Consider the following 22,142-nt stretch of genomic DNA (forward strand, 5'->3'; position numbering starts at 1 on the left):
CAACACCATTTATTGAAGAGACTGTCTTTGCCACATTGTATATTCTTGCCTCTTTTGTCATTGATTAATTGATCATATAAATGTGGGTTCATTTCTGGGCTCTCTATTCTGTTCCATTGACCTATGTGTCTGTTTTTGTGTCTGCACCATACTGTTTAGATTACTGTAGCTTTGTAGTATAGCTTGAAATCAGGGAATGTGGTACCTCCAGCTTTGTTCTTTTAAAAAGCAGGAAAGACTTCAGGGTCTCCCTTCCCAACAAAATCTAGCTTTGGGTTTCAAAGAGAATTTATTCAGGAACCTAAAAGTATTTATTAAGTGCCTGTTATGCACTGGGTCCTGTTCCAAGCAGTGGATAATGCAGTGGATAATGCAGTGGATGTATGTAATACCTATGTAACATGACTGGTGGTAATAAGTGTTAAGGAAAATAAAGCAGAGTGAGGTGTTAGACAAAGTAAAGGGAGGGTGAGGGAATAGACAGAGTAAGGGGCAGTGCTATCTTAGACAGAGTATGAAAGGGTGAGTTCCCTGGTAGAAGATGTTTGAGCTGAGACCTGGAGCTCCTCATCTGTGGCTAAGCCTTTCTACCTGAAAGACACTTTTTAGTGACTTCTGGGGGGCTACCCATGATGGTTGTAAGGAGATGCTCAAAGTCGATGCCTGGAAATTGGATCTGCCTGAGATGGTTACTGTGATGCTCAGTCTGCAGTGATAACGGTGGAGCCAGGACTTAAGTGCGCCCGGGCTACAGTGCCTGCTGGGCAGACACTCCCCTCTGCTCCCACTGGATGGCCCCTCTACACCACTGACTTCCTCTCCACCTTCAGGACCTCCTGTCTGCTGACAGCCCACTACCCCAACCCCCTGACTGTTGCCACAAACACCCCAGCTGCCTCCTTGAGTTCGTGGTCCTGATTCCTTCCTGTGAGCCGGAGACTCTCACTCTGGCCACTGTGGCCCTGAGGAGGGCAGACCAGCTTTTCCCTGTCCCCTCCCCCGTGCAGTTCTGCTTCCTTTGAGGTTGGACTGCCCAGTGCTGTGCCCTCTGACCTCAGCGCTCTCCTTCCCATCCTTCAAGGCCTCTGGTGCCTGTTTTTCTCTTCCCTGGGCAACCTCAGAACTCAAATTGCTGACCCCTCTAAACATTCCAGACATGGTTTCCTCTCACTGAAGCTTCGGTTGAGCAAACCTCACACAGATGCACTTCTGGTCCTTTCACCACCGCAATCACTCCAAGATCCGGAATTCTGTCATTTCTCAACCCATGACAACGTCCCGTGATCGCGTCCTTCCAATTCTTCTACATGTGGCCTTGGCCCACGACAACTCCTCCTACTCTGTCCTTCCTCCCGGCCTGGCGAAGCTCAGCTGTCTCACCTGTGTCCCCTCTTGCCCTTTGACTGTCCCCTGGCCTCCCTTTGACACACACGCACGCCCATATGCTTCCTCTGCTGCTTCTCCCGGGCTGCCAGGCGTTGCTGGAGAGCCACGGGCTGTGCGTTTTGGCACCAGCACAAATCACAGATCACAGGTTCAGCAGAGTCCAAGCCCCCGAGCTGTTCTTGGAGCCTCATTATCCCCCAGTGGGCTCTGGGGGTTAATCCCAACTCTGGAATGCCCCAGGGTTCCCCTCTGACTCTGGATCACAGGCCCGTAATCCAGTTCCCACAAAGACTGGTCTCATGGTTGGCCTTGCCACCTACTGAGAAGACCGGGTCATTTAGCTGAAACGCCTTGAGTTTTCTTCCCTGCATCTCAGAGTTTCTCTTTTCTCTCTGTCCATCCTTTTTACTACTTTGTTTTAAGGGAGTTTGCCTGTTTCTCCAGCATTTACTCACTACACCTGCGTCAGAGTTCCATTTCCGGTTGCTTCCTGGGTGCTGAGTTCAGAGTCCTCCTTGCTGTCCCCAGCATCTGACACTTGCCAGCCCTCCTCATCCCGGAAACTCTTCTCTATTCTGCCTTCTCCTGTTGTCCTAACATGTGTGGTATCTTTGGCTTCAGATTGTTTATGGCCCTGGACTGAGTCAGACCTGGACCTTACTCTTGGTTCTGCCCCAACTCATTTGATGGGCTTTAGATAAGCCACCTTTTCTCCCTTGGGCTCAGTTTCCTCATCTGTAAAATGAGGTTCTTTTATTTATTTACTTATTTTTGGCTGTGTTGTTTCTTCATTGCTGCACGGGCTTTTTCTAGTACGGCGAGTGGGGGCTACTCTTCGTTGCAGTGCACGGGCTTCTCATTGCGGCGTCTTCTCTTGAAGAGCACAGGCTCTAGGCCTGCCGGCTTCAGTAGTTGTGGCTCGCAGGCTCTAGAGCGCAGGCTTAGTAGTTGTGGTGCACAGGCTTAGTTGCTCCGCGGCACGTGGGATCTTCCCGGACCAGGGATTGAACCTGTGTCCCCTGCATTGACAGGTGGATTCTTAACCACTGCGCCAGCAGGGAAGCGCCTGTTTTTTTTTTCTTTTGACCACCCCAGGCAGCATGTGTAATCTTAGTTCCCCGACCAAGGATCAAACCCGCGCCCCCTGCAGTGGAATCATGGAGTCTTAACCACTGGACTGCCAGGAAAATCCCTAAAATGGGGTTCTTGGACCTGTTCTCCCAAGAGCTCTTCTAGTTCTAATGTCCAGTGATCTGAGTCTAAAGAAGAGGCAGGCGTGTCTGCCCCACAAATCTTCTCTAGTCAGGGAGAAGGTACCTGTTATTTCTGCCATTAGAGCCAAGTACCTGTTGTTCTGGTGGCGTGTCCTCATCCCCAGGCGACTGCTTTCCAGCCACACGGGTTCCCAGAAAGCCGAGGATGTGACTCCACCATGAAAGGCTCTGCTGTGAGCCTCTGCTCACTTGGCTGCCGGGCTTTCCCGTCCGCTGGTGCCCTGGCCCTGTGCAGCGGGAGGGATGTTCACGGTGAGGTCCAGGCGTCCTTCCCAGGCCACACACCTGCAGACGCTCAGATTCTACAGGTGCTAAAGCCTTTCAAGCATGCAGCTCTGTGAATATGATGCGCTTTTCTTCCCCACAAGAGCAGGCGTAGGGTCCTCGTCTGCCGAACTCTGAGGATCCTGGAGATGTGGGGCAGCGACAGCTCCCAGGCCTCTTCTGCTCATCGGTTTGACATCTAAGCTGGGCTCATGGTAGGCTGGGTCTGGTACTGCCCACGCCTTGCTTGTGCTGGTTCCCCTCCCGGGACACCCTTTCTCATCCCGTTTAAACTTCTGGCCATCGTTCAAGACCACCTCTGATGACAGCCCTTCGTGCAGCGTGTCCTCAACTCCCAAAATGTTTTTCTTCCTCTATGTAGACCTGAGCTTATTTTTCCCTCCCTGGCAGTTTGCTCATTTGGCCTCAGGGTCATTCTTTGTGTATATGAACAAACCTTTCTGATTAGATCCTAAGACTTAGGTCCTCCTCTTCTTAGCTTGGTGACTATTGGTGACAAAGGCATACAACCTAGAACTTTCGTCCTTAGCCCCGGAAGGGACCTTAGGAGCCATTTGTCAAATTTCTCCATCTCTGGTGGTGAAACCAAAGTCCTTAGACCTTGGCAGGTCACTCAGCGAGTAGCGCAGCTTGTGGGCGAACCCAGGTTTTCCGATTTCGGGTTTTAAGTGTTCTTTTCGGTACACTGTACTCTGGAACCTCAGTTTTCCTAACACCAAGGTGAATGTAGTAACGTCCATTTCAGAGGGAAATTGAAGGACTGAGTTAATGGAAGAGAAAGGGTTTTGTAATCCAGCATGGGTGTGGGTCTCACTTCTTCCCAGCTGGGCAGGCCGGGGGGGGGACCAGATGTCATCATGGCCCCCAGAGCTGATGCCCTGAGGTTAGCTGGAACCTCAAGGCTGCCCTGTCCGTGGGAGAGACCTTAGCGATTTAGATGAGACCTCTGGGAAAGTTCGCTGAGCCAATGATTTTTCCCAAAGGCCTGGGACAAAGCATCTGGTGGCAGGTGTGATAGATGGGGGCTCAGAAGGGAACGGTCCACTTGGCTATTGGCTTATTGCCCCATAATCGAGGCTCCTGCAAGGAATGATGTCCCCACCCAGCCCCTAATATGCAAATCAGAGGGCTGGGGGTTCCAGGGCTCTTGGCTGTCTGCATCCCCAGCTTATATTCCCAGCTTGCTGCAGAAAGCCAAGCCTGGTTTCCATAGTGCGCAGCCCAGCCCTGAAGCAAGGTCAAAGTCTATTGGCTTCGCCTATTTTTAGCAGTTGGGGCTGGGGACCTCCTCTTTCCCTTTTCTATATCAAAGCAGGAAAGCCACCCAGGAACCCACTCTGTAGCTCCCACTTTGACACATCTCAAAGCAGGGGCAGGGGTTCTATTTGTACATATCAAAGCTTTCTTCCGAGAGCCCAGGGCTCTGGCCTACACCCACCCAGCTTTCTTAGACTGTTCTGATAGATGCTGTTTACTGAGTTTCTACTCTGATGAGCTCTGAGGCAGGTATCAAACTAGAGGCATTATATAACTCTTGTTTAACATTCAGCGTTGATCTGTAAAGCTGGCCATAAAGCAGACCCATTTCACAGATGAAGAAGCTGAGGCTCACTAGAAACCTTGTAAAGGCTAAAGTAAGGGACAGAGCCGGGATTCAGAACCTGGTCTCTCATTCCAAAGGCCAGCACTTTCCACTGGGTTATACTGACTCCATTACACAAGGGAACATCACACCCACCCCCACACAGCCACACCTGTGGAAAGAAAACATTCAGTCAGTAGCCATTCAGCAAACTTTGACTTGGAGCTTACTCAGTGGCAAGCTCTGTGGTGCAGAGGTAGGCTGGACAGTGTCCCCACCTGCCACATTCTGGTGAGGGAGACAGACAAGTGGTCCCTTGGAAAACTGGGGGCTCAGTTTTTTTTTTTAATGATAAATATAAAATTACCCAATAAAATATCCACCACAGTTAGTGTACTTAAAGTATCTTAGGACTCAGAGTCTTGGAGCAGAAAACCAATCCCAGAATTTCAGTGTTAAGATCCTGAAACCTGGAAAGTTAAGTCTCAGACTATACTGTTCACGGTTATAGACCGTACTGTTCACTGCCCTCCCGTCTGTGAGCCCGGAGGCTGAGTGTTGCTGATGAGGTGATCAGGGTATCAGAGGGGAAGGGCGAACATGGGGTGGGCCGCAGCCACAGAGGATGAGAGGACTTTGCCAGGCAGAGGAGCGGCAGGGATTTGGGGCTGGAGTAACCATAGCCCCACCAAGCAGAAGTCTCCGTCCCCATCTCGGGGTGGGCGTTCTACAGGGTAGGTGTAGCCATCCTCAGTCCCTTCCAAAGCCCCACCCAGCGTGAAAAGGGAGCATTTCATGGTGGTCCGTTTTGCAGCAAGGAATCCGGAAAAGGTGGTTTTGGGCCTTTGTCTCAGACTTGTGAGGTGTTTTTCATCTGGTTTTTGCAGCACGGAATCGGGTAGATGGGTGATTAGAGGCCCAGGGCTGTGAGGGGAGGTTGACACACAGACATGGTGACTGCTGGAAGGACTCTGTGGACGCCAGAGGGACTGTTGTGGCTTCACCCTGATGGGTGCCTGGAATGTCATCACATTTGCCGCTTGTGTCGACACTGCCGGCGCTCCTACCGTTTCAGATGTGTGTGGGGTTAGGGTTGGAGAGTATAAACACTAGTAGTGTAGGGAGGGAGACGCAAGAGGGAAGGGATATGGGAACATATCTATATATATAACTGATTCATTTTGTTGTAAAGCAGAAACTAACACCATTGTAAAGCAATTATACTCCAATAAAGATGTTAAAAACAAACAAACAAAAAAACACTAGTAGTGGGACATGTTACTGTCAGAGAAAGCATCTTAAACCCTTCCTTTCATGTGAACAGTTCATTACAGTTGCCATGGACACTGAGTTGATTCTTGTGTTAGGGGACCGCTCAGTGCACAGATGAGGAAGCTGAGGGGATGGGGCAGGGGGCTTGCCCCTGGCCACATGCCAGGCAAGTAGCAGGGCTGGGACTTGAACTCTGATCTCCTGCCTCCTTCTCAAAGACGTGTGCAACAGCTCAAGAAATGCCTCAGGCCTCCCAGCAGCCTGCTTCTGAATGTTGGCAGAGCGAGTGTTTTCCTGTCCACGTGCAGGTATTGGCGCTGAATGGGTAGCTATTGATAAAGGGAAGGGGTCTCTGCAATTGATTTAAATGAATCCCCAAGGAAAGCTCGAGTAGCTGGCATGAATGGGTTGACAGGGCTTCATGCTGAATGAGGACGAGGAGAGATCCCTCCGGTAGGCAGAGGAGGTGTGTCCTGCTGGGGTGTGGTGCGGAGACCCAGAGCACCGGATGCTGACACAGCCTGAGTTAGAATCCTGCCTCATTAGCGCTGTGACCCAGGGTACCTTGAGCCCTCTCCACGGCCACCTTCCTCTGCTCGAAGCCTGAGAAAGGGATGGATGTGACATAATGTAAGGGGTGTTTTTTCCAACACTACAAGCAATGGATTCTGACACTGTCTGCCTGAAGACAGTGTCGGATTAAGGGCTCGCTCCCTCAGACTCCCCACCAACCCCCGCACCGCACATACACACACACTTCAGGTGCTAATCCCAAGTCCACGTTGTCACCTGTGCTTCTGACCTACTGGCTATAGGTAGGAGTTTCCCATGACCCGCTCCGTGGGTTTAATTTGCTGGAGCCAATCGCAGAAATCAGGGGGACAGTTTACTTACTAGGTTACCAGTTTACTGTAAAAGGATGTAACTCGGGAACAGCCAGTTGAAACAGATGCATAGGGCAAGGTATAGGGGGTGGGGAGGTGTGGAGCTTTCATGCCGTCTCTGAACACGCCGCTCCTCCCAAATCTCCGTGTGTTCACCAACCCAGAAGGTCTATGAACCTTGTCCTTTTGGGTTTTTACGGAGGCTGCACTACATAGACATGATGGATTAAATCATCGGCCATTGGTGATTGATCCAACCTCCAGCCCCTCTCCCCTTCCCAGAGGTCGGGGAGGTGGCGGGCTGGCGGGCGACTGAAAGTTCTAACCCTGTAATCAATCATGTGTTTGGTTTCCCTGGCAACAAGCCCCATCCTTAGGTGCTTTCCCAAAGTCACCTCATTCACATAAACTCAGGTACCATTGAAAGGGTTTCATTATGAATGTTAAGACACTTTCACTGCTGTTACCACTTAGGAAATTACAAGGGTTTTAGGAGCTTTGTGCCAGAAACCGACAAAGACCGAATATATACATTTCTTATTATGAGTCACAACATCACACACAATAAGCTCCAAAAGTGTTCATTCTCTTCTTTCTCTTTACATCCTTTGGATATGATTATCTCTCAGATTCCTTCCAGCGCTAATTTAAATGCAAACTTTTTACAAGACACTTTTTACAAGCCAAGAAAATCTAGAGGTACTAGAAAGCCACTTATGAGTTCCATCACTCAAACGTGATGGCCCAGGGTTGTACAGGCAGAGTTTTTAGACCCTCTTCAACCCCTGAGCTTCTCCTGGCCATTGTGATTCAAGTGCTTCTGTGTAGATTTTAGACAATTAACTTCTATAACCAGCCTTATGTATGTTCTAATTCTAGAACTGATGTACTATCAGAACAGATGGGCTTTGCCGGATCATCTCACATCTCGATTTATGGGAAGGGTTTTGCCAGATGGACTCGGATGAGAAATTCAGATCAGAAACCACCTAATACCTGTTAGAGTGTTTGAGTTAAATGTCTTGCCCTTTGAACTCGGCAAGGCACCTGTCTGTTTCCGGTGACTGGTTTAATGGTCTGTTAAGGGGGCTGGAGCCATTTGCCTTGGCCTCTGCCGACAGGCGGCCTGGCTGTACTTAGCCGAATGCAGGTGAACATCCAAGACAGGTCCTGCTGCTGCTGAATAGGGGGGCTTCAAGCCAAGTATAGGATATAATTTATTAAATGCCACATGGGGCCTGAGTGCCCCCAGCGTCTTCAAGTCCCAGGGTGGTCTTATGGGATTAAGCATGAGTGATCCGAGTCTGGTCAGCTCCTACAGCTAAGAAGAAAAGTCGGGTCATTTTGAGCTGGTTGGATACAAGATAGATTTTATCATCTCTTATTTTAGGCTTGTGACTGGATTTCTTAGCACCTCTGATGCAGATGAGCAAACCTGATCTGAACACCACAGGGTCAAGGAGCTCTTTAAATGGAGCCGCTTCTGATTCTTTTCCCGGCTTTGTGAGCCCCAGACTTTTCACAGGCCTCAATCCTGGCGGGTCCTGCTCTGTGCGGGGCTCTGTGGCTGGTGGCTAGGCGGGAAGGATGGAGGCCAGCACTCATGGATAAGGGGACTTCTTCGTTTTTAGATTTTTTTTTTTTTGATGCGGACCATTTTTAAAGTCTTCATTGAATTTGTTACAATATTGCTTATGTTTTGGGGTTTTTTTGGCCGCAAGGCACGTGGGATCTTATCTCCCCGACCAGGGATCGAACCCACACCCCTGCATTGGAAGGTGAAGTCTTAACCACTGGACCGCCAGGGAAGTCCCTGATAGGGGGGCTTCTTTAGCAGTGTGGTCAGAGGGAAAGGCGTCTGCTGTCCAGGAGGAGCATCTAGCCATGATCTGCCTGTCAGTTAACACGGGTTGTAGACATCTGGCTAATAAACCCTGAAATTGCTTGAGATTTCAGACAGCAGTTTTCAGAAGGGGTCGTGGATATTTCGCCAGGATCATTATTAGGACATGTTCTTGGGTAGGAGAGGATGCAGGAAAACTTCAACACTAAATATTTAATGGGACCCTGGGGGCCTTTAAAAAACACTAACGATCTGAGATTCTGTTTAATGATCTTGGGTGGGACCTGGGCATTTGTGATTGAAACACACAGCCAGGGTTGAAAACCACAGCTGAGGAAACGACATAGGTTGGGCCTGGATCAAGATTAGAGTTTGACAGTAGAGGGAGAGGAACAGTGGGCTGAAGTTTGTTCTATTCCAAATACAATAAGGAGACTTGAGAAGGGAAAGAGATGGGACAAGCTCCTTTCATCTCTGAGCCTCTGGGGCTAATAAGATTAGAAGGCTGGTTGCAGGGAGAACTTTCCTTGCCTGCTAAGGATAAATTGATTTGAAAGTGAGGCGAAGAACAGGTTTAGCCAAGCCATTAGCATGATACTTACTTTGGCAGGAAGGTAAATATTATGTTTGTATCAAGTCTTTATCTGTCCTCCCAGGGGCTAATAAGGTCCAGCATTTCCAGCTTCGTTGAGGGCAGCAGTGAGACTGAATTCTAATGATACAAATGGATCATCAGAAACTGCCCGATAGGCAAGTGATGAATGAATGATGGAAGTTGGCAACCCAGCCCACCTCCCCGCACCGTGAAAATAATATTCCCGTTCAAAGGAAAAAAACTATGCAGAAAATTAAAAAAGAAAAACAGTAGACGTCATTTCCAGTCCCACATTCAGAAATAACCTCTATAAATTCTTCTAGGCATGTTGATAGGAAATAATAATTTTCTATAAAGGGATCCCACCTGCCTTTTTTTTTCCATCTCACATTGTGCCGTGGATCTCTTGCCACGTCAATAAATATAGGCCTAAATAGTTTTAAGGGCTGAATAGTATTTCATTATATGGAGGAGCCATTGTTTTAATCCATCTTTGTCGATGGACATTTAGGTCATTTTCCATTCAAAGCTATGAACAGTGAGATAAAGCATCCTGTCCACGAGCCTTTGAGATAGGCGTCCGGCTATGGGGTTACGGTGCTTTGATCACACGGTTGCCTAGCTGGGGAGTGGGGTTGACAGAGCCCACGGTCTCCCATTGCACTGCTCCCAGCTTATGGTATTACAATTCATCTCTTATTTGCTTCTGTGTTTCCTTATCCCCCTCCTCCCACACGATCAGAGTGGGCTCTTTGGTGAGTGGTAGAGTGCACTGTACTCAGTCCCACCCTTTCTCATTATTAGAATGTGCAGAGTTTAGATTGCTTCTGAAGGTATCTTGACGGTCAGCAGAATGGCCTCGGATTTTGAACAGCTAGTGAGAAACCTGCTGCGGGCTGTGTTGTTCCAACATCCTAACAGCGATGTTCCACGTGCATGGGATTTACGTAAAGGGATGGGAAGGTCTCTATTTGCCTCATTTAAAAAATTATGTTGAACATGTATTTCTCAAGCATCTGATAAGGGCCTGCTGGGTGCCAGGCTCTGTGTTTGGCACAGGAAACTCAGAGATGATTGAGTGTGTGGTCCCTGCCCTTCGAGGCTCATGTTCACCTGGAGGGGCTCGCAGTTTCATGTTCCTAAATGTTGCTTTCCATGGAAGTCGAGCTCCTGAGGCTCCTCAGGACTGTAGTGTCAACAACTTGGATGTTATAGAGGAACGTTTATATGAGGGAAATGGTTTTTTTTTTTTTTTTTTTTTGCGTTATGTGGGCCTCTCACTGTCGTGGCCTCTCTCGTTGCGGAGCACAGGCTCCGGACATGCTGGCTCAGCGGCCATGGCTTATGGGCCTAGCCGCTCTGCGGCATGTGGGATCTTCCTGGACCAGGGCACGAACCCGTGTCCCCTGCATCGGCAGGTGGACTCTCAACCACTGCGGCACCAGGGAAGCCCGAGGGAAATGGTTTTGCAGTTTCCTTGGATGGATAAGACTGAAGTGGTGTTTCTGGTGAAAGCTAGAGGAAGTTGAAATGCCTTCATGGACCAGAGCAGGATTCTCTCAGGCAAATCCCCTCCTGTCTTTCCATCTTCAGTGCGGGTCATTTAAAGGGTCGTGAATTTTGGTTTTAAATTTTAGAGTTTAGGGAGACAGAATGCCCAGACCTGTGTATGAGCAGAGATTTTCGACGGCGGGGCTTGTAGTCATTACTAGATTAACGGAGACTTGGTTGTAACTTGAGAAAACTCAGAAGGAAAAGGCAGTTGGTGGCTCCGCTGACTAGAAGGGACTGTATAGATCAATGAGGTAAAGGGTGGTAGGTTATTTTAGGCACCTCTTTGGAAAGCTAACTCTCCCCAGGAGAAATGCTCTTAATGTGCATAAGCACAGATATTTTTTCTTTTTTTTAATTGAAGTATAGTTTATTTATAATGTTGTGTTAGTTTCAGGTGTACAGCAAAGTGATTCAGTTATATATATATATTTTTTCAGATTATTTTCCATTATAGGTTGTTACAAAATATTGAATATGGTTCCCTGTGCTCTACAGTAAATCTTTGTTGCTTATCTAGTTTATGTATAGTAGTTTGCATCTGTAGTTTAATCCCAAACTCCTAATTTATCCCTCTCCCCTTCCCCCTTTGGTAACCATAAGTTTGTTTTCTATTTTTGTGAGTCTGTTTCCATTTTGTATATAGATTCATTTGTATTATTTTTTAGATTCCACATATAAGTGATATCATGTAATATTTGTCTTTCTGTGACTTACTTCACTTCGTATGATAATCTCTAGGTCCATCCATGCTGCTGCAAATGGCAATATTTCATTCTTTTTTATGGCTGAATAATAGTCTGTTATACACACACACACACACACACACACACACACACACACACACACACATATCTTCTTAAACCAGTCATCTGCTGATGGGCACTTGGCTTGGCTATTATAAATAGTGCTGCTATGAACATTGAGGTGTGTGTATCTTTTCGAATTAATGTTTTCAGTTTTTTTGGATATATACCCAGGAGTAGAATTGCTGGATCAAATGGTTCTATTTTTCATTCTTTAAGGGACCTCCGTATTCTTCTCCATAGTGGCTGCTCCAATTTACATTCCCACCAGCAGTGTATGAGGGTTCACTTTTCCCTTATCCTCTCCAGCATTTATTATTTGTAGACTTTTTGTTGATGCCCATTCTGACCCGTGTGAGGTGATACCTTGTTGTGGTTTTGATTTGCATTTGTCTCATAATTAGTGATGTTGAGCATCTTTTCATGTAGCACAGGTATTTTTATACCATTCCAAGCTGTTTGCAGATCCCCAGCCTAAGAGCTCGTGATCTGGTACAATCCCTGGTTTTAATTACTAAGAGTTGTAGGGCAGGGTAACTCCAAGGGACTGTGTAATCTTACTGACGAACTATTCCTAAGAAAAACTTTTTTTCTTTCTTTCAGCACTGGCTGGATCATTCCAAACCCATAAAAAAGCAGATGAAAAGTAAGTAAGCAGAATTTAGTTTACTACCTTCTTTTATCAGAGAGTAAACTCCTTTGCCAATGTTTTGAGGTATTACATTTTCATTAGAACTTGGGAGCATTTTCAAATGGATTCAATTTTAAGGATGAATTTTAATTTCCTAAGGCTGGCTAAATATTAGAGTTTAAAATTTGAATAAGAGTTTTTAGTAGATGTTAAAAAACAGACTAAGCCCTCATTTGAAATCAGACACTTCTCCCAATGAGGACTGATAAATATGCTGTTCAGAAACATGACTTTATACCTGTGACATTCATTTTCTCGTGAGTTATGAAGTAGATTCAGAGAATGGGAGAGCAGGAAGGATCTTTGACAGTCTGGTCCAGCTCTCTGATTTTATAGTTGTGGTAACCAGATTTCTTCAGTGTGGTTTATGTATGAGTAATTTTTTTTAATTTAATACTTTTAAGGTTTTTTTACCGTAGGTTTTTTTTTTTTTTGTGGTATGCGGGCCTCTCACTGTTGTGGCCTCTCCCGTTGCGGAGCACAGGCTCCGGACGCGCAGGCTCAGCGGCCATGGCTCACGGGCCCAGCCGCTCTGCGGCATGTGGGATCTTCCCGGACCGGGGCATGAACCCGTGTCCCCTGCATCGGCATGCGGACTCTCAACCACTGCGCCACCAGGGAAGCCCTACCGTAGTATTTTTAGATTACAGAACACTTGACTGTTTATGTGTCACTTTCCTTTAGCCCACTTAGTATTTTGTTAAAAGTTAGTATCACTTTGGAGTATCTTGGCAATCAGGGGTGAAAGTAAAGGGTTAGCTCTTAGTAATTCATCTAGATGATGAGGGTTTTTTTCCAGAATGAGATTACTAGCTAAACTATCTTTTGTCAAAACCGAAGTCCATTTTAGTTTTCCAAACTAGTATTGAAAAGAACTTACTAGCTTTGTATGTTCCGTTGTTACCTCCCAGAGTCCGTGGTGGATATGTTAATAGATTTAACATGTTTTTCCTTTTGTCCATTCTGTGATCTTCAAAATTGGGGAAAAACATCTTCAACCTTCCATCTCCAAATGCTTAGTTGGACCTGCTTATGCTTTGCACTTTCGAGTTAAATATTATTCTTCAGAACCGAACAACCTTCGTGAAGAGTTTACAAGGTAGGACAAGATGCAAAACAAGATCCTTCTACCCACCCACACCCCGTAGCACCTGCCTTACTTACAATCCACGGGTCTTCTAAACTGTGGGTTTGCCGCCTCTTTCATCTGCTGTCTTTATATTCCGAGCAACTGTTATTAGCACTTTGTGTGTGCTTATCTCTGTATTCTGTTGAAAATCCACACTTTGCTTGACTGGACCTTTTTCATAGTGAATCAGAATTTTAAAATTTATTTTCTTGTCACGTTCCTATTTTGTTGGACCTTGGGTAGATTGGCTAGTTGGTCTACGGCACTTTAATTTTGTCTCAGATACAAAAAGAGAAGGCAGATGTTAGAAGAGCATCTCTGCCTCCAAAATTGCCACCTTATTTTTTTAAGCAACTGCAAAATATTCCCTTGATGGTTATAATATCAAAGTTGTTAGAATTCCGTCACGGTATCTTTCCGCCCCACCGAATTTCTTTTATAGTGCGCCTGCCCTTGCCTGTCTCTTAGACTTCAGAAATAGCGTCAAAGCAAAAGAGGCTTAAAGAACATTTTACGTGTGGACTTTCCGTCCAGCCACCCTTCTATCAGTGAGATTCTCTACTCAGCCTTCTGCTGCTTTTGATGTCCCCAGAATCTCCTTGTCATTGTCTGTGATGGACAGTTGTGGTGACATGTAAGCTTCTGGGTGATGCATGGTGGTGGCCGCTGGCTTGGAGGTGACCCCCTAAGTAATACTTTAAAGACCGACTTTATCGCCATGTCCCCCATGGGAGCGGCCTGGGGGCTTCTGTGGTTAGGTTTTCCTATAGGAATTGGAAGTTCCGGCCACGTCAGCGTTGTGTCCTCCTTGATGTGAGTACTCAGTTTAATGGTGGTTGAGCACTTCTCAGAAGTAGTAACATTCTGGAATGTACTAGAACCTTCACCACCACCCACATGTCTGCGTCACCCACATTGTCCTATATCCATTCCACAGAGAGTGACCGTGTGCATTGTTTTCAAAGTTCAAACAAATTACATTATCCTAGTGTTTCTCTTTAGAGTCCTTTATGAAGTGTGCTGCTTCTAGCTGTCATCAGAGCCAGTGATTCTTAACCAGGGTTTGTGAATCAGAAACACCTGGGAGGCTTTTGAACAAATCAGATTCCTGGGGACCACTCTTGTGTGTAAGCTTCTCATTCTGTAGGTATGGAGTGGAGCGTGGGCAGCTTTGGTTTTTACAAAGCACTGTAAGTGGTTCTGATGCCCACGTCTTCCTGGTAAAAAGAACACTTACTTAATCTTTTACTTCAGTGAACTGCACTTGTGTTATTTGCTGCCTTCCTCCCCATTTTCCGTTACCCCTGTGACCAGCTGCCATCCAATTCCAGGACTTTTGTTTCGTGTGTGTGTGTGTGTGTGTGTGTGTGTGCACACGTGTACTTTGTTTTTTCAAAGGCAGAGTCTGCAGTTAAACTGCATCAGAAAAAAAGCCTCCAGTGGTTGCTAACTACAGTCAGCTGTAAATTTTTTGATACAATCAGCTGCAGCCTTTCTGGAATCTGCTGGTGGGCAGGCTGAGGGCCCAATGCAGTGGCTCTACCCTGCCTGTTGGATTGGACACGTTGCATGCTGCGTGTGAGCCCTGCGTGCGTGTGCATGTGTGTGTGTGTGTCTCTCTCTCTCCTGGAGCCCCAAGGGTGTGTGGAGGTGTCATTGGACTGTGCAGTGCTCCATGTTCCATCCTCCAAGTATCTTGCGAATTCCTCCATGCGCTCACCTTCCTAGCTAGATTCTGGGCTGCCTTCCTGGAGACAGGAGGAGATGCTTCCACCCAAGTTCTCATTTGATTTGGACTCCCTTTTTACAATGCAGAATTCCGGGCTGTGTGTGGGGTGGGATTTGTGATGGGAAGTTGGGGACTGGAAGCGGCTGGGGAAGAGTTACCCTCTTTTGACTTTTGTATATGTTTGTCAGGTACCTGTTTGTTTTACAACTCAGGCATGACATTCTTTCAGGAAAGTAAGTATGTTTTTGTTCTAACTCTTAACTCAGGATAGATCATAGTATATTTTCTAAATAGTTCACCGTGTGTGTTTTTTTTTAACTCTTTACGCTTGTTCCCTTTTCAAAATTCAAAAAAAGTACACCAGGCATTGTAAAGTGAGTCTAATACTTGGATCACAGTCATCATCATCTTATTTCACGTGATTACTATATGGCTTGAAGCATTTCCAAGAGCATTTAATATCTTAAGTGATGTGTATCTGGGAATAATTCTCTCCCTGATCACATCACTGCCCCATTCATAACGGCTTTTGTCGTATTTGTAAGCAAGATACGTTATTAGTATGTATACACTGACAAGTTTTTGGACCATCCAAAAGTCTCACTCATCACCATCTGCATTTAAGTCATGTAAAGAGGTTATGTTCTGATTCTAGTAGAAAGAGGTTTAGACATCTCATCTCATTTCCTTTTCCTCTCTTAAAAACGGTCTTTAAACACTAGGCCTCTGGCTATACAACGATTGTTGAGCGCAAGAACCACTGGCACTGAAATGGTTGGTTTCACAGGCAGTATGTATTTTAAGGATATGAGATTTCAGCAGTCATAACTTTTACAGTTGTGTCATTTTTTCACCAGCCATATTGACTATTTTCCGTTACATGAAAAACTAAGATATACTGAATCTAAAAAGCAATACCTGCTATTACTGACAGGAATACATTTTGATTTTGAATATAATCTGAAGGAGATTCAAAATGTGATTTCCGAATTTGGAAGCTCTCTGTAGAACATGTGCTATGAGGATCCTAGAGGAATGGACACTATAGAACAAGTAGATTGTACAGGGTATACATTTGCCTTATTCAGCCATGCAATACGGATCTTTGATTGTGTGTGTATTTCTCTCTCTCTCTCTCCATACTGTGCTTCTCATACTAAGAGCCTCTTAACTGGTGATTGTCTTTGGTCTGGAAACACATTAGTGGCGATGCCTCGCATTTGTACAGTACTTTGCAGTTTACGTGCACGTCAGCCTGGTTTACTGCATTCCTAGCAGAATGGTGTTCTGGCGGCCCCAGCGTTGCCTCTACCAGCTGGCCGTCTGTGGCCAGGACACTTGAACACTCAGTTCCTCATTTCTGAGGTGGGAATGGGGAGCACAGGCAACCCCCATCCTAGGGGGTTGACCCACTTGATGCATTGACCAAATTGGATAATATACATATATGAAAAGGCTTTGAAAACTATGAAGTGCTAGGCCAATGTGTGTCATTATTATTTTTCTAACTAAATTTGTAATAGTAAATATGAATGAGATCACTGGATTTGTAGTAATACACCTCTGTGGCGGTGCCTCAGTTATTCGATTGCTTGAGTGTATCCAGCTGTCCTGGCCATCTTAGATATGGTTTCTGTTTATTTGTAACACTATGACCTCCGTTTCAAGAGAGAGTGAAGGCAGCTTGAAAAGATGCATGTACTAGACCAAGATAAAATAAGTTTAAAAATAATAAGGCAAAGGGAAGGCTTTTCATTCAGTTTCCCAAACTTCCCAGTTCTTGCCAGATTCAGTAAAATTGCCCACTCTACTTAGAGTTGAGAGGAGCTATACCTAGATGGGGTTATTTCACCATATGATGAGAGCTGACTTTGGGAAACAGGGAGTGTAAGTCAGCTTGTTCGCAGTTTTTAATGTAGACAGCAAAAATAGAAACCACCGAGAACAAAGATCATTATCTGAATATCACTACCTCCTGAGAAATGATGTTACTGACATTTTGTATAGTTACGTATATTAAAGTTCGTATTTACAGTTAATTTCTTTTCTTTTTTTCCCTTCCAAGGTTGAAATGCCCATATGAAACAGCTGTGGAGTTAGCCGCTCTCTGCCTACAAGGTACATTATTCCTTAGTGGTAATTAGCATTTTAAAGTTGTTGCTTTTCATTTCAACAAATGAGGGTCTCCTGTGTACCAGGCACAGTGCTCTGGTTTGGTCTCCATCCCCAAGTAGCTTTCAGTCCCATGAGGGCCTCGTGGCCGGGTCACATACTCCGTGTGTACGTACAGAGTACACCGTGGTTCCTTCAGGAAGAGAGCCCTGCAGGAGGCTTGGAAGGTGGAGGCCTGTCGGGGGAAAGGTAGATGGAGATGAACAGAGGAACCAAGGCACAAAGTAGAAAAGTGTGGAGAGGCACTAGCAGTTGATTGGTGTCAGAGGGCCAAGTTCAAAAACCTGGAGCGGCGGGTGACCTTGACCCCATTTAAAGTGCATGAACTTCGTGCTGTCAACACGGCGTCTTCGAAGGCTCTTGAGCGGGAGGCAGGCCTGGTGAGACGTGCATTTTAGAAAGGCCACAGTGACTGTGATGGGGAGAAGGGATGGGGGCAAGACCAAGACTGGGGCTGGGGGTGAAGTGAGGAGGTGTAGCTGTAACAAAACGAAACTAAGGCTGGGCGTTAAACACACACCCCAAAGTAGCATCAGCGGTACAAGGAGAAGGACCTGGTCATTAGGCTCAGTGTTGAGAGAGGAGACAGAGATGACTCGTAGGCTGCTACCAAGGATGGGAGGTGGTGACAGTAAATGGTTAGAAGAAGAGTTGGGCTCCCGTGGGGGGACAACTGTGTAGGGTCTCTTGGCCGAGAGGGGCCAGTGGGGCCTCTGGGAGCTTCTTGAGTCTATAGAGATCTGGCTCCACCAGACAGGTCAGGCTGGAAGCACTGACAGGGGAGAGTCATCAGCATGTGGGTGGGAATTGGACGGTAAGAGGGTTGCCTGTGTCTCAGCGTTGACTGTTCCATCTGTCTGATGCACTGGTGGATTTTTAGTTTAACATGCGCAAGAAACACTTGTTCAAGTTGCCAGCACTAATTAAAAGGATACTAATGTGTAACTGCATATAAGGAATTTCATCGGCGCGTCGGGTAGACATATATTGCGGACTCGTTTATCAGGGCTTCTATGGGATAATGAATTATGATGTATTCATTTATAACTACTAACTATTTTTGAGTGCCATAGTAAGATTTGGCTTCTGACTTTTGTATTTACCAAGTTTTAAAAGTTGATCTAAGTCTTTTCAAATTATAAAATCAGTACAGGCTTATTATAGAATATCAGGACAGCAATCAGACAAGTAGAAGGAAGAAAGTAACCTACGGTCCTACCCACAGACAAGCAGAGTTTCTATCTGTGAGTTTGAGTTTTAAAAATGTAGTTCTGATCAGACTCATACACAAATTTTTTTGTATGATTTTCTACTTGGTAATTTTAGTACATATATTCTTTCTGTCATGTTTGTACTTATAAAGAAGGTTTTTAGTGACCAGGTTACTCCCATTCCCTGATACTTCCATTCCTTAGTCACCTTTACTGCTTATTTTTTTTCATTTATATATATACATATATATATATATATATATTTACATCTTTATTGGAGTATAATTGCTTTACGTTGTTTTGTTAGTTGCTGCTGTATAACAAAGTGAATCAGCTATATGTATACATATATCCCCATATCCCCTCCCTCTTGCGTCTCCCTCCCACCCTCCCTATTCCACCCCTCTAGGTGGTCACAGAGCACCGAGCTGATCTCCCTGTGCGATGCAGCTGCTTCCCACTAGCTATCTATTTTACATTTGGTAGTGTATATATGTCCATGCTATTCTTTCACTTCGTCCCAGCTTACCCTTCCACCCCCAACCCCGCCCCATGTCCTCAAGTCCATTCTCTACGTCTGCACCTTTATTCCTGTCCTGCCCCTAGGTTCTTCAGAACCATTTTTTTTTTTTTAGATTCCATATATATGCGTTAACATGCTGTATTTGTTTTTCTCTTTCTGACTTACTTCACTGTGTATGACAGACTCTAGGTCCATCTACCACTTTAGTGCTTATTATCTAGTGGGGACTTGGCATATAATAGGTGCTCAGTAAGTGCAGAATGAAATTGAAGAGCCCCGCCCCCCCCACCCAATGGACTTTGGCTGAAGGGCAGTCTGCCCATGTGGTCTGAAGGTACTTGTGTTGGAGGTAACCGTCTGTGCTAAATACAATGCTAAGCGCTTCACATCCATATTTTCCTGATACAGTGGTCCTTATGGTAAAAGTGCCATAACGATGTGCAGTGGCTTGGGGAACTTGGAAATGGACTGTCCACTTTGACCAATCTGTATTTCACCAGCTTGCCAAGTTGCATCCACCCTAGAGTTTCTGAGCTGCCAGGAGGTCATACTGTCAGGCTTGGTGGCCCAGCAGTAGGTGGCAGGGTGCAATTAATGGGATGAAAGCATCCATGTCAGACCTGGGGCCGTCAGTCCACCGGAGAGGTTCTTCCTAAGGCCATTGGCACACGTCCTAAATGATTAGACGACGATGAGGCACAGAGGTCACCACTCTGCTTGCCCCCAAGTGGTGAAGGCATCACCCAGCTCTAGGAGAGCCATTTGCCTTGCCCTGCCGCCGAGGCAGACAAGAATACCAGCTGTCATTTGAACCCTTCTTGGAGAAATTACCTGTCTGAGTTGGAACCACAACATTAGTGTAATTTAAGATGCAGTCATTATGTCAGGTACAAAGACAAACTGAAGATGTGGACACAGAAATGGGGAAGTTTTTGTCACATTGTCTCTCCGTGTCCCCTCCTCCCCCCAGCCCATCAGTAAATGCTTCTAGTTCAGCCGCAAAGAAGCCGGTTTGCCTTGGACTATGATCGCTAAGAGCCTCTGTGGGTTTGCACAGTGAAAGCTTGTGTACTTCTTCCCGTGCTTGAGCCTTGAATACGTGTCTTGCGGCAGTTGTCCTTGAATTGATGCCTCATGAGTTGTGTTGCAGTGGCCCTGCTTGGAGGCTCTGCTCTTTGAGAACTAATTTTATGGTTGCTTTGGGAATTATTTCAGGCACAAAGAAGAAGAAGGGAGGAGAAGAATGGGATAGTCATTTGTTGTGTGTCCATGATCTTGTTTCATCTTTGTCAGTTTCCCTTTTGTGGATAAGGCATCAGAGACCCAGGACAGTGAAGTGACTTGCCCAGGTCACACAGGTAGTAAGTATATGGTCAAGTTGGTAGTCAAGCCCTCCTGCCTCTGAGCTGTTTCCACCACGCCCCACACCCTTCACAGCTGGGACTCTGGCTGCAGAGTTCAAAGACTGAGCAAAGTGTCCTCTTGCCGGCAGGTTCTTGGAAGGCAGGCAGCAAAGTGTCCCCTTTGCCTGGTCTCGGGGGAACCTCGTCATTGGCTTCTCCCTCCTGTGCTTGATGATGTCAGATGCACAATTAACCCAGTCTTGTGCAGACACACCAGTAAACACAGGGCTCACTTTGGCCCTTGGGTGCAATGTGGTTCACATCCAGGAGATCTCTTCCCAGACTGCCCTTCTAGCTTTGCTAGGTCCCTAGCTTCAGGGTGACATCTTGGTCAGAGGTCAGTCGTGGCCCCCAGCCTTGGGAGCCCAGCCCTCACCTTTTCTGGGCAAATATGTCACCATCTTCATCTGTGACTTTGCCCAAGGCGCCAAGCAGCTGCACATCCTGACCCAGACCACCTGGTGGTATCAGGGGTGCCGTCCAGTTGAGAGCTGCAGGTGAGGGGCTGCAGTCAGGTGAGGGGACAGTCACTAGGTCCCCGCCCTGTGTCAGACACCGTCTCCTGCAGTCCTCCCACCACCCCTCCGAGAATGGTATTGCCGCTTCCTCTGTGTGGACAGGAACATTTTAACCTCTTCTCCTGCGAGCCAGCTGGAGTCCCTTTCCTGAAAGGTGGGCTCTGGGATTGGGGCTCAGAAGCCACTGGAAAGGGCTGCTGGGTCCATAGTGAGTTGCTGTCACTGGGGGTGTTCGGTCATTTGCTGGCTGGTCGGTGGGATGTCGTGTTAAGCAGTGATTCTCAGAGTGTGTTCCCTGGGAACATACTGCATCGGCTGCGTCAGCATCCCCTGGGAACTTGTTAGAAATGCAAGTTTTCAGGCCTTATTCCAGACCTATGGATTTAGAACCTCCGGGGATGGGGACCAGCAACGTGTGTTCGAACGAGCCCTCCAGGCAATTCTGGCGCATTCGAAAACCAGTGCTTTTCAAAGTAACGTGTGCACCACCCTCCTGGGGACGTGGTGGGTTTGCTCCAGCAGATCCAGGGTGGGGCCTGCGATTGTGCATGGTGAGCAGGCCCACGCCGCTGGTCTGCGGACCACACTTTGTGCGGCAAGGTATCAGAGGTAATTAGAGTTCATAGCAAACAAGGTACAGAGGAACCCCTGGAGGATTCCTTTTCCTTCTGAGGTCTGCCTCCTGCACTGCCAGGGTGGGGGGAGTGGAGACAGTGAGCTTTCTCATTCATGTCCTGGAGGAATGGGCCCCCTGTGTCCTCGGGCCCTGCATTCCCAGGGGCACTGGGCAAGAGCCAGGACCAAGCGGCGGCTTCGGGCTTTTTGCTGGGATCGCCTGCGTGGCCGCTGCTCCTTTCTGCACAGCCGGCTCCCTCCCAGCTTCTGCCTGAGTTGCCGCAGTTGCTCCCGGGGCCTTCTCACCCCCTCCTCCCTCACTCCTCACTCCTTCCTTCTCCCTCCTGCCTGATTTTTTCTCCCTGATTTCTGCCTATACCGAATTCTTGATTGGTCCTCTCCAGCACTGCAGACTCTGGAGTGCTGTTCAGACCTACCCTTGACGAGAGCCTTGTTACATGGATGTTTCTGGGTGGGTCCCCATTGCCTGCAGTTGCCTTTTATTGCAAATTCAGGCACTACAATTTTGTGGGGGAAATGTAATCAGGGCCTCCCTGGGCCAGAGAAATAGTCGAGAGAGGGACGGTCATAACTGAGATGATGGTGTATGGCCCAGTGGGGAGCACACTGGAGTGATTCATGGGAACTCTGAACGTACATGTGGGGACCGAGT

The 22,142-nt window shown here is 46.9% G+C and overlaps 1 protein-coding gene across 3 annotated transcripts in view; it reads left to right on the forward strand.

The window, feature by feature from the left end:
- Nucleotides 1-22,142, forward strand: part of EPB41L4B (erythrocyte membrane protein band 4.1 like 4B) — a 143,663-nt gene that overhangs the window by 40,976 nt on the left and 80,545 nt on the right. For all 3 annotated transcript variants that reach the window (XM_060014360.1, XM_060014359.1, XM_060014361.1), the window contains exons 3-6: nt 12,082-12,124; nt 13,190-13,268; nt 15,216-15,260; nt 17,093-17,145. In XM_060014360.1, the coding sequence (XP_059870343.1) occupies nt 12,082-12,124; nt 13,190-13,268; nt 15,216-15,260; nt 17,093-17,145 (220 nt within the window). The remainder of the gene's footprint in view (nt 1-12,081; nt 12,125-13,189; nt 13,269-15,215; nt 15,261-17,092; nt 17,146-22,142) is intronic.

Source organism: Delphinus delphis, chromosome 6, assembly GCF_949987515.2.
Source record: "Delphinus delphis chromosome 6, mDelDel1.2, whole genome shotgun sequence".
Taxonomy (NCBI): domain Eukaryota; kingdom Metazoa; phylum Chordata; class Mammalia; order Artiodactyla; family Delphinidae; genus Delphinus; species Delphinus delphis.